Genomic DNA, 19,926 nt, shown 5'->3' with positions numbered 1-19,926 from the left:
TATATATATATATATATATATATATATATATATATATATGTATGTATATATATATATATATATATATATTGAAATTTCTTATATTCATTATCAAAAAATAAAAATATTTAAATTTGAACCAAATATGACTAATGGAAAAAATCGTTTTTCAGAGAATAATATTGCACATGTAAAAATAAATATTGCAGTTTATAAAACATGTTAAGATCACAATGGCTTATGTAAATCGCATTTACGTGAAAAATAAATTACTTTACATATAAATCTCTCGAGATAATAATCAGCGGACGCATACGTCCGCCGATTATGTTCAGGGATCTATATGAAGTAAGTTATTTTATCACATAAATGCAATTTAAATATACGCTATTGCGTTTTTGCATGCTATTGTTAGGGAAAAATAAGCAATGCAAGCACTGCTTATTAAAGATTTAATTACTCTGCTATGGGAAAAGATGACCTTCTCGTGTCTCAAATTGACATTTAGATGCATATATAATATTCACATAAAGTGAAAACTTTGCTCAATTTGGATTAGTTTGTTCCGTTTTTAGGTCTCACCTATTTGAGGTTGAGTGTGGTGAAAGATGATTGCCTGTGATAAATCATTGATATAACTATAATAGCCGAATAGTGATATTGATTCGTGCAGACAATTTAAGAGTCGGAGAATTCGTTAATTGCTAACGAATTTGAATATACAGCAATTTTATTTGATAGCCCTATAGTTGGGAATTATCTTTACATTACACAATTTATTTATATGTTACGTTGATATTAAAAATAGCAATAATTTTATTTTTTTTGTTATAGAAAGCTTTTCTCTTATGAACTTCAATTGCTATTTAGTTTATACGACGCATTTAAATTTATATAACTTTAAATAAAAATAACATTATAATAAAACGAGACAAATTAGAGTTAATGCAATTTGCTCGATTTTATTGTAATATTATTTTGAATATCGAGAGGTCTATGAAAAAGTGTTTTTACCGTCATTTAAATAAAAAGAAAGAAAACAGATTATATTCATAATATATAATGATTGTATCTGTAATAAAAGTATTTTAGTGGAAAAATTAAGAAGAAGAAGTTTGTATTTAAGATAAATAAATATTAATTGGTCGATTTGAACAAAATCTTATATTTAATATTATCCCAGCCAAAGTCCGAATTTAGATCTATTATTATCGAAAATATTTCTCGAATAAATTCCTTATAGATGAGATAAGTATTAACATTAATATTATTTTGATTATTAATTTGATAAGGATTCTACATTTTCAGATTTTGATAAAACTGTGTTTTAAGATAAAATAGTAATCAGCATGCTTTAAAAGAGAGAACACGAAGTATATATAAACATGCAATATACAAAATTCACAAAATTTATTAATAGGCGTAAAATTGCGTTGACTAAAAATGTCAATATTTATCTTATGTTACATATTAATGATTGTTTATTTATTAAAAAGTTTGCAGATTTTATTGAAATTAAGAAATTTTTAGTTTATCTATTTAGTCTATTTTACATAAGATGTGCAGCTTAAATAAAGTATATTATATGATTTTACATATAGTAAAATCACTTTTCATCACAACAATTATATATCTAGCTGATGCGTGAATCTCAAAGAAATGATGTTTGAAATAGATTGAGATCATAACTCTCTCGCTTTTTATTTTTACATTTAATCCCATCTCTACATATAAGTCGCGATAGTAGCGATAATAGCGTTCTTACCATGGGTCCCAAGAGGACAAAAATGAATCTTGTCGGAACAGGAACTTCTGTCAGATCTCCCATTATTCCAGCTTGGCTTAACCGGATGAATGCGGACAAAGTCTTGTCGAGAAAATCGACTTCACCTACGAGTATGTTGCTTGCCTCAGCGCCGGCTGGTATCTTCCTCATAAAGTGCGTATTACCCTAATAAAAAAGTGGAGTTGAAGTTAAACTTCTTGGGTTAAACTGCTTGCGATACGAAAAATCAATCTTGACATTAAAGGGTAAAGATTAGAAGGCTCTTTACTAAAGCATTACTAAAAAAATTAAGCGATTCTTTGATTAAGTGTTTGTCGGATATTTAAAATAATGGAAGGTAATTGGCTAATTATTATGGCTACATTCGGTTTAAGTGGTTATAAACTGTGAGCTTTTCTATATATTCTATCTTTATTACTAATTACATGCGACAGAAAGATAAAGTAAACCTTATATAGCGTTAGCGTTAAAACTGAATGTAGTGACAATTAATTTATGATAATTGTTTTTGCACGAGGCTAAATACATTACGTGTACGAATATCGTACAGATTTACAATTTTTAATTATACAATATTAATTAATTCAATATTTTATAATTTAAAAATTATTAATATAATAATTTAAATATTATAATTATAAAATTGTTTTCATATTACATAACTATCATGGTGTAAGGTTACGCTAAATTAGGAATCTAATTCCTCAAAGATTTGATTACAATAATGTATTTACGAACCTTATGATTAACGTCTCCGTTTTCTAAAGCGGAGGAGCTGTGATTTCTGCTGATAGACACGCTGCTGGGACTTCGATCCATGCCGTTGCTGCCTGGTTCTTGGCCTGAAAGAGATCTAGCTTACTACCTAAATTTTTACACACAGTTTGAGTAATAATCCCTGTCAATAGCATGCAATGAGGAAAATGATGGCTTTCATTCGCCTATGCGTCATTAATCCTCCAAAATGCGCGCGCGCGAGATAGATTGCAATTTGTACAGCTCGAATTTCACGCGCCACATCATTCGCACGAATTCACCTCTGCGAATAATACGCGTTCCACTTTAAGACAATCTGTCAGGATAGAAAAGAGCAAACACGCTAACAACAAAATTATTCATCAAATCTCTGAAAAAACTGACTTTTCTTTAAGTTAATTCAAACTGTATGTTTGCAAAATAACAGGAAGTCGGCTTAGATCATGAAGAAAATTTTTTTTAAATTGTTCTTTTTATACACGTGAAAGGCTCGCTCATAAATTCAAATCAAATTTTTTACTTTGATAGAATTAACACGTGAGTTCAGAATATACCAGAACTTTATTAAATTAAGATGCGGTAATAATAACATTGTAATATTAAATGTACAATTTGTAACATTTATTAAACACACATCAATCCGTAGGTAAAAATGTTTTGTTTGAACAAAATTTTTCAAGATCTTTTATCTTGTAAAAAAATCGCGAAATAAAAGCAGCATTTTATGTAAATGAATGTAAAAATGTTTATTAAAGATATAGTTTTTAACAATTCCTAAATATTAATGATTTTTAACCGCGAAATAAAATGATATTGATTTCTGTATATTTATAATCACAAATAATAATTCAATATTCATAATTTTGTCTTATTTGCAGCATTATGTTACAATTTTATATTATTTTTAAGTTTTATCAATTAAATGCATTTTGCAAAACAAATTATTTCAAATTCTCATCAAAAAGAGAGTTAAATCTTTTATGTATAAATATCTGTTTAATTATTTAATAGAATTTAAGCGTCATCGAAAAGAGATATTATCAGAGATATTATGAAATACAGACGGATTTTAAGATTATTAAACTGAAATTAATTGCGTGATAATAAAAAATCACATTAATTTATTTATAATTCTAAATCATTTTTTTTAATATTAGCATACACAATCGATATCAATCGATTTATTCGATTGTGCAAATCAAATGAACGTTTGATCGAAACCCATTATACTTAAAGTAACACTTGACCTTTGCATCAAATGTTAGTGAAGATCACACTAGTGATTCTTTGTAAGGATAACCTTATTATAAATTTTTCTGAAACCTTATCGTATTAAAATAATACAAACTCTACTTTGCAATTTGATATTTCTCTATAATTTTTTAGATATTTTTAGATATTGTATTTCCAACTGAACAGAAAATCGCTTGAAAATACAATATCTGTTCAAATATTTCTAGATTTGTGATATTTAATTAATCTGTTACATTCTTTGGCAGTTATTTAAATTTAAAAAATCCTTAGATTATTTTTAATAAATGTATAATAATTAATATTTCTATCATTCATTTTTACGTCGAATCTTCTTTCTACTAAAGTAATTTCAAAAATTGGCAAGAGACATAATGACATCTGGCGCAATTTATAAATCGCCACCGTTATGAAATATGGTAAAGATACTTTGATCATTTCTAACAAACGATAAAGTTTGTTAAATCTTCCGGAGTTCCAATAACAATCCATTTTGATCTCACAATGATTTCTCATTTGTCGAGCACAGCGTGGGTAATTGCTACTGCAGATTAATCTACTTATACGTATGGAATTTCACTACGGATTAATGCAGCTCGCGAGTATAAAGGTGTGTATGAGTAGAAAGCAAGCACAGAAAAGCGGTTTACCGGGATTGCCGGGTATCGCAAGGAAGCGGCTACCAGCATTCAGCGCTGCTCCACTGCCCTGACTTGTTGCGCCGGCGATCGCCGGAGCGGAATTCGATTCCTCCACTAAAAATGAGCATGAAACACAACACCAGGATCGTCTTTTATTTACAAAGGAAGATGCAAGAAGGAACAAAGGATTTGTCACCAATCACTCGCGATCACTTTAAATGTATAAACTCGAAGTCACTTAAAATGTATAATAAAACGGTTCGCATATATATCATCCATTTTTCATCGTATTTCTCATCGCGAAATAATCCTTCAGGATACAAGATAAATTAGTCGAAATTAAAAATAGTTTCGTTAGTATACACTAGAGATTAAACTCAATCTGGAAATTTAATCTGAGAAAAGATTGTCGCGTGCAAACAAACAGCCTGGTTCCGGAATATTCCATGTACATGAGTACACGTGCCAATTGCAATATTATCGTGGGGAGAAAATTATACATGCAATTGTTTCTATTTTTATATAGAAAATATACGCAGGGATGTGGTAGTGGTAAATACATTACAAAATCTCTTTGTGTGACTTTACCGCACGTTTCATCGCATTGTTGATTTTTAACATCGCTTCATTTGTATATATTTGTCAGTAAGTTTCGCAGTAGTCGCGAAGCGACTCAAAATGGCTCACGAACCGTCGACATTAAAAGGAACATAAACAATGAAACGCTTCATTAATTAACAAAGAACACAATAAATTCATTGAATTACGGTCCATTGAATACGTTCAATGCTATATATTGCACTTATCGTAAATCGCTTTAATATTGGATCTTATGGAAATCTTAAAATATATATAACTTAAAATGTATAACAAACCGAAAAATTATTACATTTTTTGCAAAATTCACAATAATTTATTTTTTTCCATAATTCAATATTCATTTTCTTGCGTTCTATGAAACATATACGTCTCAAAATATAACATTAAAGAAATCGTATTTATTTTCGCTTCTTCACAGGTTACAAGGAGAATGGATTAATGTTAGGATACTGAAAAGAGATTAGTCGATTATAACACTGAGAACCATAAATGCACAATAATGAATGTATAATAGACAGGGTTTACATCGAGTTACGTGCACTTAGTAAGATCACATAGAAAGATCCATGCCTCATGATTGGAATTATAAATGTTGGCCTACAATTATCAACGAAGGAACGTGCATGTTGATCAATGGATAATGAGACCGCGAACGGTAAATTGTAGTAACGTCACGTATGATAGGAAGTAAACCCGTCATTCGCAAATATATTACAATTCTCTATATTCTCATACATTTAATATCGCTGTCTGGTCTTATTTGCTTAAACTGAAGGGTGATAGTCAATATCAATAGAAAATGGTAATTAGACAGCCGTATTTAATGCCAGTGAGAATGCAGATTATGGGTGACCACAATCCATTTCTCGTATTGCTGTAACCGCATTAGCAACCGCATAATCAATTTCAATGTGTATTGCGAATGATCAAGATGTGTCTAATATTCAAGAGGTAGAATTGAGCATAGTATTAGTTGTGGCTAGAATAGGTCAGACGCGTATCTACAGTGTAGTTGACATTTACACTCTTGTCGATAAGGACACGTATAATATTTGTAGAAGTAATATTTTTTCGTGGATTAATATCTGACTGTTCGAATCAATGACATATAAAAAAATCACTATCAAACTGTTACGAAATTTTGAATCTGTGCGACATCTATTTTGCCAGATTACCCGGAATTCTCGTTTCGCATAAGAGAATGATGTGTCCTTATAGTTGAAACTTTTGTGCATTACAATAAAAATAATTCTATCGACATAGTTGAAATAGTAGAATTGACAAGAAACCGAAATGAGTTTCATCGAACGTCGATCACGAGCTTATATGATAAGACACGTGATAAAACACGAAAGATGACAGAGAAGAGATTTTAATATAAATATAAACGGAAGATAAGTGAGAAGTAGAATTTTGTGCAGATTCGTAGAATCGAGAATAAACCATCTGGCAAGCTAACCTTTTAGCGGACACATCGCGAACCACGTTGTGAATCCCACCACGTGGGGTATGCCAAATTCGTCTGACAAAAGAAAAGAAACGATGGTAAGTTACAAATTTTCGACCGGCTTGAGCTTCGGAGCACGAAGAGGGTGACTCGATGAAGGCGATGAGCAGTCTTGATGACGCCAAGTATTTCACATTGACAATCAATTAGCAAGACAATCACCAAGAAACATCAGGCAGTTGGGGAATGACCATGGCTTGTAAATCCAATGGATCGCGGACGGATCCAGCGACAATCGAGATTGTCTTGATCCTCGCTTGATCGGCACGCACTAAGACACACAATCCAATGATACCAAGTTATAGCTAAAAGTATCGCTTGCCTCCCAAATTCATATAATCATAGATTCTAAAATTTTAAAATTTTGTCCTTAGCGTATTTAATTAAAATGAACTTTTCAAGAATTATATTGTTCTATATCCTTATTGGCATATCAGAATGTAAGTCTATTCAGTTTATCAAATCACGAATCTCTCAGGATCGAAGTTGCAAAACTAGACTTGCCAATGCTTTTAATTTCGTAATAAAAACACCCTAGCATTTGCGAAGCAATCGATACACGCATGTTGTAATTGTTAGTGGGTTGTTCCATTGGGGTGTTGTTAAAAAAGCGACGAAAGCACCGCAATCCAAGGCTGCTTAGCGGATGAACTGGCCTAAGTTGTACCTGGAACCAGAAGATACGGCCCTTTGAGGTCTTTCGCCTCTTTCGACAGCGGAGCCATGTTCGAATTCGGGCAGCTGCTGCTGCGAGCCACGGACGGTACGTAAATATCCTTTGGATCACGACGCTCCTGCAAATCTGACGTCAACAACGCATGCATACCACATGAACAGTCGCTATCTGAAAATGTCGATTGTGTCGTACGTGTTTTAACAAAGTTAGCACACTCTAGGACCCTTGGACCCGACTCTTTCGTCTCGCCACCGTCGTCAGGGTGGTCTTCAACGAAAATGCAGGTGAAAATAAAAACAAAATTGGATTAGAAATTAAGAGAAATTAAATTAAATCAAACTCTTAATGATCCGAAATATCAAAGATTAATGAAAGAAAATTAATTTGTAAAATAAAAATTAAGAAATAAAAAAAATCAACTTTAATTCAGCTCTTCAAATTAAAAAATTTATTATTGTTATATATTTATTTAAACATTATTTCGGATCATTACGAGCCTATAAAATAATGATTAAATGTATATATTAATTTAAATAATAAAAATTATGATAGGTGATAGAAATATATTATCTTGTTTATGAATTAATAATAATTATAGTGTTTATTACACCATTTATCATATAATAAATTTATAATAAAATTTATTTATTATTAAATGAAAAACAAAATACAATTTAGAAGAAATGGCAAATTAAATATAAATATAAAATAAAAGGAAAGCGCAAAAAGGATATGTTAGATAGATAAACGGGGTGCTACACGCTGAGACAATTTGTGTTTTTCTGAGCGCCCATGTGCCTGATATTAAAAACATTATGTACATTATTTGTGTAGAGCCATCGACAACCTGTCCAAAAGTAATTTATCGATATTGTGAGAGGAACAAGTAACGTGAAACTTACTTTTTGAGGAGGAATGATTGCGTCCTATCTCAGCTAATGATCTTATGATCGGTAACTTCGACATGTTATTGTCTTTACGTCTTTCGTGTTGATGTCGATGTCGGACAAGAAGGGCTTCTCTCACCTGAAATGATATTATATTTTGTCTAGTCGATTTATTAGTGGTACATGTGTGCCTGACGTGCAAAATATTAATTTACAAATCAAAAATATGAGGAATAAATATAGATAAATCATAAATCTTTTAGTTCTCTTCAATCAATAAAGGGTGACATTATTTTCCATCAACGGTAATATTACTTTTTGTATAATCAATAATTTATCCTGTCTTAACGAGATATGAATGAATTTTATATATATGCGTTATATTAGTAGCGAAATGTGAGGATTATAAATGTATTTGTAATCTATTTAAGGATATAATCTATTTAAGGATATCGTGGTAAAAACTTTCCATTTCAATAGGATAGGTATTTAAATGATTTTTTCTCACGCGCGTACATTACTGTATTCTTACCTTCTCTCGCAATTCGACTAACAATACTCCTTTATTAATCATGTTATCGAGAACAAGATCAGCTATTTGTTCTAAGCTGCCTGCTTCCATATCGAGCATGACGGTCCCGTTTAAAAGCAGACTCCTTAATTCAAAGAGTGAGTGCAGTGATAAGGTGGCAACATGAGGTTTGCTCCACCTATTGCCACCTTCTTCGACATCTTCCTCGAACTTGATCCATCTGTGTATATTATATTTGTACGTACAATATTTGTATATGTACGTATAATATTTGCGATATTTCTTTATAAAAATATTTCGTATTTTATTTTAAAGATAAAAATAAAAATTTCAGCTCTTAGTTTTTTTTTGAGTTGAAAGTTGAAAATTGAAATATGCATAAATTCAAAACGTTTTAATTTGTGCTTTCAAAGAATTATTATTACAATATTTTATGCATAAAAATTTTTATTCTTGTTTAATTAAAATTTTATTCTTGTATTATTAATGTTTTCGTTTAATTATTTATTTTGATGTACTCAAAGAATTACAATTATGTGTTTTGTGTTATACATTTTGTTATATGACTGTTCCGCATATGCATAACTGAATAAATTAGATATTATTTTATGGATATATATACTATTGTGGAACGGATGGTTTCAATGCGTAACATCAATGCAATAAACATATTCTCGCATTTCAAAAAGTTAAAATCGACAAAATGGAGTTGTAATTCGACTTTTACCTCGCTGTTTCCTTCCATTCCATTTCATCGCCATCCTTAATGAGCTCCTCCATTTCCGAGAACAACGGATGCGATTCGTGTGCATCATCACCGACTTCCTCGCCAAGGATAAACTGCACTCTCTGGGCTGGTGGAGTGACTAAACAATTATGCAATAAAGCGTGAATTACCAATTTCAAAGTCGTAATCGGTAACAAAAGTATGCGAAAATATATACAATATTTAAATAGAGAGGACATACATTTATATCAGAATATATATGCCAAGTATAACAAGATATAACAAATGAGAAATTTGTTTTAAATGACATCGTTTACGAAATGTTCAGCTAAATGTGATTGAAAAGTTGACAAATGCAAAATACATACAATATTATAATATTATAACAGCAGACATTCTGATCTCAATTTTATATTATTTACATTATTCATCAAATAGAGATTAAGAGTGATAACTTTTACGAGAACTTGCACGTTAATCAGAGATAAACAACGAATTATTAAGAAAAGTCGGTTATTCTTATTTGCGTGCAGAACAGTATGCAAGCAAGTAAACTATCAATTTCCATGCCATGTTCCATTTTATTCTTTGCGCATCTCAGCGAATGAATGTAATGTTCAGAAAGAAACGTTACATAAATATTTATATAAAAGAGAAACTAGATTGTTTGTTCTAATAAAATATCAATAGAGATAGGATAAATTCTTATAAGTCTAAAAGAATTGTAAAAAAATTGTGAAATAAAATGTTCAGATAAAGAAATAAGGTTTGGCGAGGACTAAGAGATGTCATCACAAAATTTAAGTATCCGACTTGATGTCAATGAAACTTAAATAAGGGACAGAATTCCGTTTTCGAAACATCTTTTGAGTACGGTCACGTCAAATTCAAAGCGGAATGAAAGAAAGTTGACGTTGATCGATCGATCGACAAATAGCGTAAAATGTATAGACATATTATGTGTATGAATGTATGTATACGCCATGATAGATGACGCATGCACATTAGAAAGATTTTTTTAAAAGACACATAAAAAGCAGAATAAAAAGATAGAAATCTTCTGATTAAAACAATTGTGTAACCTGTTGTGTAATGTAAATCAATATAACTAGAGTTGGGTAAAATACTATTTTATAAAATAGATGGCAGGAGGGAAAAGGCTATTACATAGTCCCGACCTGTTCTATAACTATCGCCGATGTAAAGAAAGACTTTAAGGTTAATCAATTATTATATACTGACCTATAAGGTCTTATCACAGGATTATTTAAAGCATTATCTATATATATAAATATTTTTCATAATAAATTATATTTTTAAATGTTATATTTTTATTTTAGTAATATTCATGGATAACTTAATTATTTTGTACTTTAATTTTAAAACGAGAAAATAAATTTATTCAATTATAACTATTATAAATTATAAATCTCCTAAGCAACTCTATTATATCTCAATAATACGTAATGACAAAATTTTTTTAAATACCCAATTGTCATGAGCGATGTATTTACTCGTTTATTGTAGCATAGTAACATTAACTCGACGGTATTTATATTCCGCAAATGTGGAAATAGCGGTCTTACCCTCCTCTGAAATTATGTATGTGTTGTGTCGTGCGTCGTCAAAATTTCGGTACCGTTCGTACATCCCACAAAACTGTAAATATTTATTTTTAATCTGCGCACTGCGTAATCGAATTCATCATCATTATACCTTATATCATAATTTACACCGGACACCTGCAGAATTAATAAACGCGCGTTACAACGCATGGCGAGGCACTTATGGTACAAATGCATTCGATAACATCAAATACAATTACGTTTATATAACAGTAATAAACGAATCAAGATGACGTCTGTGTGATATACAAGCTACTTATGTCTGAGAAACGTTGATGCACGTGACGCGATTATCGTAGACATCTAAAACATTATGTTAGATTTAAAATCAAGATTGTTATTTTTCACGAAACATTATCTTCATGAAAGCGTCATCAGCAACCAATACTCGTTGATACTACGTGCGCAAATAATGGCATAATAGTGAAGACGTGAGATTATTTTTTCAACGAGAAAACTTGAAGGACCGTATTGCGTTGCGGGATACACGAACGATCTCGCGTAAAGTATTTGCATCACATAAAGGAGCCTCGTATGTATGCATAAGGGTGGCTTACATATCATCTCGCCGGCGGGGTCGCAGATGCTAGCGAGACGACCCCTGCGCGCCATCAAAAATTGTCCTGCAATGTCAACGGCGATACCGTGTCATTCGGACTAAAAGAATATTGATTTTCGAGAGAATTTGCGTTGAATCTTTTTAGATTATTAACATACAAGATGAGCGGATTAAACTAAATAATTCCAATTTAATTACAAAAAACAAAAATTCGTCTTTCTACAGAGAAAATTATTTAATTCTTTTTATAATTAGGTATTATTTGGTATAATAAAACATTGTTATTGTTGGTTTATCATTTGTGTTTTTAATTAGAGAGAATCACGAATGTAAGCACGAGAATTGCGGTATTGATTTAGCTTATAGTTGATAAAGAATATTTTAATCACTTGTCTCAACATATACACGATGTTTATTAAAGAATTGGATATTGATGAAAAATGTTGACAAATTGATCAAGTGTATCTTGAATATTTCTCATCATTGATATGTGCATATAAAGGAATTCAATTTATTTACTTTGATTTGATAACTATTATAGTTTACGTCAAAGCCACATAACGCTTCGCTAAACTTCCATACTTAATAGCTCTCTCAATGTTCTAGTAAGTGGCATTTACAGCACAAACAGGAAGAAATTCATCAGACTTTTAAAAGCTGCTTTTCGCGATTTGTATTTTATTACATAAAAAGTATTTTGTTTAAAAAGTATTTTTTTAATATACGATATATAAAACTTTTATTTTAAATTACTTATATTAATAATAGATAAAATATAATTTTTTTTACTTATCCACAATAATTAAATAATGAACAAAGGAATTTTTGTTTGACGTCATTTCATTTTTCCCCTTATTATCTGTTATTAAAATTTATTAAATTTATTAAATTTATGATATTTACTTATACGATGTGACTTTCATATTTACTTTTTTTCTAAATATTTTTTTAATATTGATCAATAAGCGAATTAAATAATGATATGATTATTCTATGTAGAATTAAATGATTGATTATTCTACGTAGAATTGAAATTATTTATGATTTGATTAATATAAATCGATTTTTTAATTTTGCACAAAAAAATGTTTAAAGATCCATCAAATTTAATTAAAATCCATTGCTAAACTAACTAAAGAATAAACAAGTTATAATTAATATAAGATTTTATAAAGTTAGAAGATCCTTCGATATTATATAAAATAAGTTGTATCTATCTATAAGAGAAATCGAGTGATTTGAGATCTGATATTAATTGATTCAGTCTGTAGTGATAGAAATTAATATATGAACTGAGAATTAGAAATGATATATTTCAGCATTTTCAGGAAAACATTTAAGTCTAATATGAACACAATTTTTAATAAATGGATAATACAATATTTAATACAATATTAAATCTATTTAATATGTTTCAATTACATCAGTTTTAATTTTAATATTCTTTGTTTTTCGAAATAGATTTTCGATTTCTTTTTATAAAATATTTTTTTAAACGTTCATTCTTTTTTTGTTATCAGTTTTTAAAGTTTGAGTATATAAAATGATTTTATTATTATTAACATTATTATTATTAACATCGATAACAATGATTAATACATTTTTAAGAATTATGCATTATTGGCACTGAATGTATATTCTTTAGAATTTATTAGCTATTGTAGATACGAAGATATTGTAAATAAATAAAATGATATTGCGGTCAAATCATGAACGTTTCGCTGCGACAGAAATTAAATGAATAGTGTTATAGTTAACTGATAAGAAATTGCAATCTGTGATAAAACCCTTATTTTTCTCAAGAAATCCATTTTCTGAAGATGTAATTGTAACGAGTATTCGTTTCATCGACTTTCAAGCAAAATAACACGAAATATATATCATATACCAAAATAGATATATCTTTGTAAAATATATAACATAACAATAGATACTTCTCTTATGTTCAATCTCATTTCTTGTGCATATTCTTTTTAATTGGAAGATTTGTATTTAAAAAAAATGAATATATCAATATAAAATTATATTTGAATTAAAATTTAAATATATTTCTTTTATGTGATTATTCTTTTAATTTATAGAAATTTGATTAATTTGTAAATAATTTGCACAATATTTATTTACAAATATATCTAATTAATTGAGAATATTTTGAATATGCAAAAAGCAATATGTTTTCACTTAATAGAAACGTTCAAAGATTTGACTGAGAGAAAAGCGCCTTGAAAACCTGATGATCAATATTTTCCAAGAAGTTCTTCATCTTTATCGTGTTTTACTCATTACAAGCGATAACTTGATCAATTATTTTAACGTCTTCTAATTTTTAATAAATGTACTTCAAGACAAATCGTTTCTTCGATTTTATCCGATTTTGAGCATATTCTATTTTACCCAGAAATTTAAAGTTCTTTTAATGTACTATTCTTTTGATATATCAAGTTAAAGAGCTATAGAAAAAATAAAACTAAATTAATATACAAACACATTTTACTTGGAACAATATTAGCTTGATTATTTAAAATAAAATATTTAATGATGAAAAGCCAAATTTTATGAGAAAACAAATTTTTATCATTAACTCGACAATGGCAATTTTTTTTGCATAATTTGTATACTAATTTTATAAAAATTGATTGAAATTGTTATTTAATGTCTTATGTTTATATTATTGTTATTTTAATATAAAATACAAAAATATTATTTCTTTCGCGCTTTTAATAATTTTATAAAACTTTTTTTTATTAAAGATAATAAATTATTACTGATGAATCAAGCTAAATCTTTATGCTAATATATATATATTACAAGTTAAAAATTATATAAATAAATTAATAACAAAATAATAATATTTTGTATACCAAATAGAAGGATTTTGTATATCATTTCTCAAGTAATTTTCTTCTTTTTTTTCATCTTGGTTATGTACATAAAAATCATTCCCTTATACTGAAGGATTACTACATTTCAGTATCGACTGTGTTCTTATATTCGATCAGAAGTAGGGTGAACATCCGGATAAATCTCGACAAGTGGTTGGCGCGCTGCCATATTCGATTCGAATATGTCGCAAAAGTGCAGACACTTCAGCATTTTGAACTGGTTTTAGTACGATAAAGTAGTTGCAAATTTTCAACAATCAGTGTAATAATTTCATGCAATGACCGCTATTTTTGAAATGGGATTAAATTTGAGTGGACGAAATAATATAGCACTGTTAACGAAGTATGAAGCTCACACCGCTACAAAATGCAAGGCTGCGAATCTCGTTTCATTTTTAGACACTGGCACAATCTTCTTTTGTTAGATTTACCAACTGTCTGTTCTAAACAACAAAAGCAGAAAACGTATATCTTCACATAACTGAAATTTGACTCATATAAATTAGATATTTTATATTTATAGACATTATCTTTAATTAAATGGATGCTTTGTTAGAAGCTATTAAATGTAATATTAAATAAATAAGAAATTCATGTGAGAGTAAAAGAATTGTTTCTGTTTTAAAAAATATACAATATTTTGCATATAAAAACAATTTGTAATTTATAAATTAAATATTATTAAAATGAAAACATATTGATAATAATTATAAAATTATTTTTGTATTTCTCTTTAATTTACATAATATTTTTCTTACTTGTGTAAAACAATTATAAAATATAGTATCCAAGTTATAAATAAATTGAAAAATTAATTTTACGTATATTAGAAATATTTATGTATCGTTTTTAAGAACGTAGTACATATTGATGCCAAATTCTAGAGTTGAAAATAGTATAAATATCGTGGAATGAGTACGATATTATAAGACTTGACTATTTCATTGAATTGCAAGTGCATTAAATTAACTTTCAAGCTGAATGATTGTAGACATTAGTTTTTATCTAATCTTGTAAATTCTTAGTGCGATTATAAACTTATTTTATTAAAATTAAGTATTTTACTTAATATTGCTTATAATAAAATGTTTCTTTCAAAGAAAATTTATTTAATATCTTCTTAGTTTCAACATAGTCTAAAATATATTGAAAATATATTGAATATGTTGAAGATTCTTGTGATTTTATTAACATAAAATATGGGGATAATGGCTAAAATCGAGCAATTACGTCACAAAATAAGAATACTAATCAAATTTATTCTTTGAGAAAATATCAAAATAAAAAAACGTTTCAATTCTACTTAATCTCTATCAATTTGGTAAAAAATATCAAATCTTCCTATCCCTCTGATGAAGATTTGGTAAAGTTCTCAGAGAAAAAATTTTATTTATTGTTCTTATTTTGCAACATCCATTATTACTCGATTTTGGCTACTTAGAAAAAGTCTTATACTTTATTCATTATATATCAAGAATTTATTCTTGATTTTGCATTTTCGTGTGATTTCGTATATGTACCGATAAAGTTATATTGCATACGTAATTAACGTTTCGCATGCCTACGTGTGAATTCTCCTTTCTACCGCAACATTCTATTACGCCACAGTATTTGAAACATCCGTTTATTGGTAGGAATGTTGGATAATATCTAATCAAATGATATATCGAAATAGTTATTATATGAAATAATGTATAAATGTTTTGTGTATAGAATATATAAATAAGTTACGTATAATTTAACAATAGAGAAACATGTACCAATCTCAACAAACATCAACTAACAATAATTATTAATTATAATTTCTTATTCAATAATATAACAGTAATACATTCCGTTGGCATTCCAAAATGTTGGCATTCCAAGAATGAATCTGGACACGGAAAAAACCCGCAAAACGCATAATCTTTAAACAGTAATACATGTTGCACGTAACAGTTATATTTTTGAGTGAGAAATTATAAAAATTTGTAACTAACAATTATGTTATTATTAGATGGTGTTTGTTAGAAATAGAAAGTACAAAATTCATTTTTGATGAAGTATTATATAAGTACATCCTATTAAATTAATTTCCTGACGTTGAAGGATAACTGAATTAACATTAGTAATCTACAAAAGGAATGTTTAAACATCTATTTCATAATTATCACATCTGCACAATATTATTTTGTATGTTCGTCGTTATACTTTGATTTATGTATAGTACCGATATGTCATTATACTTTGTCACTGATTGAACAAGGTCGAAATATTGCATAACGCGACATCATTATTGAGCCGCACAACTTTGTGGAGCACAAAAGAAGAAATGAAATAAAGATCGAGATTTACTTGGTCTATCGTTGTCGGCGTCCTCCTTACCACAGGGGTACGGCTGCCGTTGTGAATGGTGATGTTTATGGTGTCGGCGGTGCCTTCTTTCCCCTGGTAAATGCACGCCCACATACACCGTGTGCGCTCTGTGACCTGGAAGCAGATGAAAGAGATGCCCCATCATATACAGTGTATATACAGAGTCACAACTCACACCTGGAGAAGATGCGCGGATTTAGAGCGATTCTCCCTGATATGAAAGTGCACGCGACACACAAACTTTTCTTTCATTATAAAAGAAAATTAGGTCAGCGTCATTTAATCGCGTAATCCTATCTGCGAAAATGTTCGCGTGAAACAAGTAGATCCTGTAGAAGTGAAACATCGTTGTGTTTGATGAGATTCATTTACGCATTAGCTGTATGTGTTGCCAATTGGCTGCATGTGTTCGAATGAAAGGTCAGGTGAAGATGAATTCACACAAAAAGGTCAAAATATTCGTACTGAGTTTATAACAATAGACATGAATAATTGGATGACATATATTATATTATTGATGTACCATTAACTTAATTTTTCCGATATTATATAATTTACAAGGCTAATTATTATGCCCTATAAATATAAGAAATCTATTCATTTTTAGCTGCTTTTATTAACTAATTGTATCGTCTACATTATTATACACGTGTCAAATTGAGAAAATTACAAAAGATATATAATAACTAAGTAGACAGATAGTTTATTATGCTATTTAGAGTCATTAAAAACGTGATTTACAGACATATAAACATAATTGGATATCAATACTATAGTCTATGTAAATAACATTAATTATAAAATATATTTATATATATATATATATATATATATATATATGTATATTAAATACATATATCTCGAAAATTTAGACATTTTTAATAATATGAATTTATATTTATATAAAGAGATCGAGATGTCGCAAATTGTGAATCAAATATTCAACATGAAAATTTTATCTTTCAAAGCAACTTGACGTTTTTCATATCGCGTCAATCATAGGAGGTAAACACCTACAGACTGGACGATCAATTTATTTCGCTGGATAGTTCAGCATTTACGATACAAGACCATCACACATGTATGGCCTCTATTCACAGGTTTCGTTATCGATATGAAGTGACCTCGCAAGCCCATATCCATCCATAGATGTTGTTTGACGAAGTAACGATTTTCGAAGCACCTACACGCGCGAGGTTCGTCATGTGAGCAAACTGAAGCCAGATTCGTATCAGACTGACCTAAAGTAGATGCAGGTGTTATTACTTGTTACAGACAATGCTTGATATTTTAGCTTATTACGGTACTTATTTGCTAAAATATTCGCGATCGTAAAAATTTTATGTGAAATAATACCAAGAATTTTCAGAATAATTATCTTCATATTGATATTTTTCGCGTCAGTTAAATTTATATTATTTTATTGTCGGTTGTATAAATAAGATATACCTATATTTTTAAAAGATCTACAATTAAAGTTTTTCGGCGAAATTTAAATAATAGAAGGAAAATTTATCAAATTTCTTACATGTACTTATAATACCCTCTAAAAATAAGATGTGGAATTGATAAATCAAATATAACCGCAGTTCTCAATATCAGTGAATCGACCGTTCTATTTTACTAAATAACTTCGACTTATCACCTTTAACATCACCATTCTCGTAGAATCAGAATATTTTACACATACTTTTTAAATTTAAACCTATCCAGCATAAAAAATAATTCTATTTCGAATGCTGCATTTATTTACCAGCTATAACTCAAATTATTTAATAGTTAATCTAAATATAATTAAAGAATATTATAATATTTTAATAAATATTATAATTATGTATTATTAAAAATGTACTATAGAAATAAAAATAAGTATAATATTGATTAAAAAGATATTTTAATAAATCATGAAGTAGTATTTAATTATAAAATTATATTTTCACATACAAAGATTTGTGTACAACGATAAAAAATTTTCATAAAACGATATAATAGCTAAAGTTTAATTATGAAACGTCTTATTTAATTAATTCAAATTAAATTAAATTATTTCAGAATAATTTCTTATTTATTTCCTATTTGTTACAGCTTTCCAATGTAGTTTAATGTAATACAAAGTTTAGTAATTATGCTTATAGTGATTAACTCTCATTAATTTAAAAAAAATTGAAAAATCTAACATTTCTTACCTTCATAATCTTTTTCCGTGTAAGACTGATGGGTGATCCGCGCGCCCGGATCTTTCGGGGCCTCATCGTCACCTGTTCCGCCCGGATGGGCCCCGCCACTGCCGGCTCTCGGCTGCATCCACGGCCTGTGAAAATAAATTGAATATTCGATTTAATTATCGTAATGCCAATGGCGACGACGACTCTGTATGCATCTATATCAACGCGGACGCAAGTTTCTATTATTAGAGCATTAACGAGTTCCCAACCGGCAGAAATATCATCTAGTTCGTTTATCCGTGATTTTGTTCTCTTTCCGAGAAACGTTTCTGAAATGTAAATTTTTCTTTGGTGAACATCCAACCAGTATTTTATTAATAAAGGTCAATACGAATTTTGTTGTTAGCTTATAGGTCCATTCGATGGATGCACATTGAAAATTGCTTTATTCATTTGGATGATGATGCCAAATGTGTGCATATAACCGTACGTCAACGCAAATTATTTCGTAGGTGTCTGTCCACAACCGGCCGCAACTACTGACACCAGTTAATAATAATTAAGCTTCCACCGTCAGAGTCACTTTGCACGCAACTGCTTCCTCCTCATCTTTCTTCCGCTTGCATGCTATTAAATTTCATATTATTCATTTCAATCCTTCTCATTCCTTCTATTTAATTGATTAATGTAGTTTATATTTTTACTTTATGTATTTAAAAACATGAATATTTTTGATTTATGATATATTAATTATAATTAATAATTAATAATATATAATTAATAATATATAATATATAATTATAATTAATAATAATTATAATTAATATATCATTAATTAAAAGAAATAAAAATAAAGTATTATATGTAGATATATGTGTGTGTGTGTGTGTGTGTGTGTGTGTGTGTGTGTGTGTGTGTGTGTGTGTGTGTGTGTGTGTGTGTGTGTGTGTGTGTGTGTGTGTGTGTGTGTGTGTGTGTGTGTGTGTGTGTGTGTGTGT

At 29.1% G+C, this 19,926-nt stretch overlaps 1 protein-coding gene across 2 annotated transcripts in view; it reads right to left on the bottom strand.

Moving 5' to 3' along the window:
* LOC105618734 (sodium-driven chloride bicarbonate exchanger) overlaps positions 1–19,067 on the bottom strand; it is a 33,765-nt gene extending 14,698 nt beyond the window's left edge. The window contains exons 1-11 of one of the 2 annotated variants that reach the window (XM_012200265.1): positions 18,950–19,067; positions 16,743–16,877; positions 11,525–11,590; positions 9,343–9,481; positions 8,616–8,835; positions 8,099–8,222; positions 7,188–7,364; positions 6,473–6,535; positions 4,432–4,527; positions 2,504–2,607; positions 1,745–1,930 (exon numbers count right to left, since the gene is read on the bottom strand). In XM_012200265.1, coding sequence (XP_012055655.1) covers positions 1,745–1,930; positions 2,504–2,607; positions 4,432–4,527; positions 6,473–6,535; positions 7,188–7,364; positions 8,099–8,222; positions 8,616–8,835; positions 9,343–9,481; positions 11,525–11,590; positions 16,743–16,877; positions 18,950–19,067 — 1,428 coding nt within the window. The remainder of the gene's footprint in view (positions 1–1,744; positions 1,931–2,503; positions 2,608–4,431; positions 4,528–6,472; positions 6,536–7,187; positions 7,365–8,098; positions 8,223–8,615; positions 8,836–9,342; positions 9,482–11,524; positions 11,591–16,742; positions 16,878–18,949) is intronic. The other variant, XM_012200266.1, reaches the window with a different exon arrangement.
* Between the last annotated feature and the right edge of the window lie 859 nt (positions 19,068–19,926).

The sequence above is a fragment of the Atta cephalotes genome, assembly GCF_000143395.1.
Source record: "Atta cephalotes unplaced genomic scaffold scaffold00018, whole genome shotgun sequence".
Lineage (NCBI taxonomy): Eukaryota > Metazoa > Arthropoda > Insecta > Hymenoptera > Formicidae > Atta > Atta cephalotes.
This window is presented reverse-complemented; position numbering and strand designations above follow the sequence as displayed.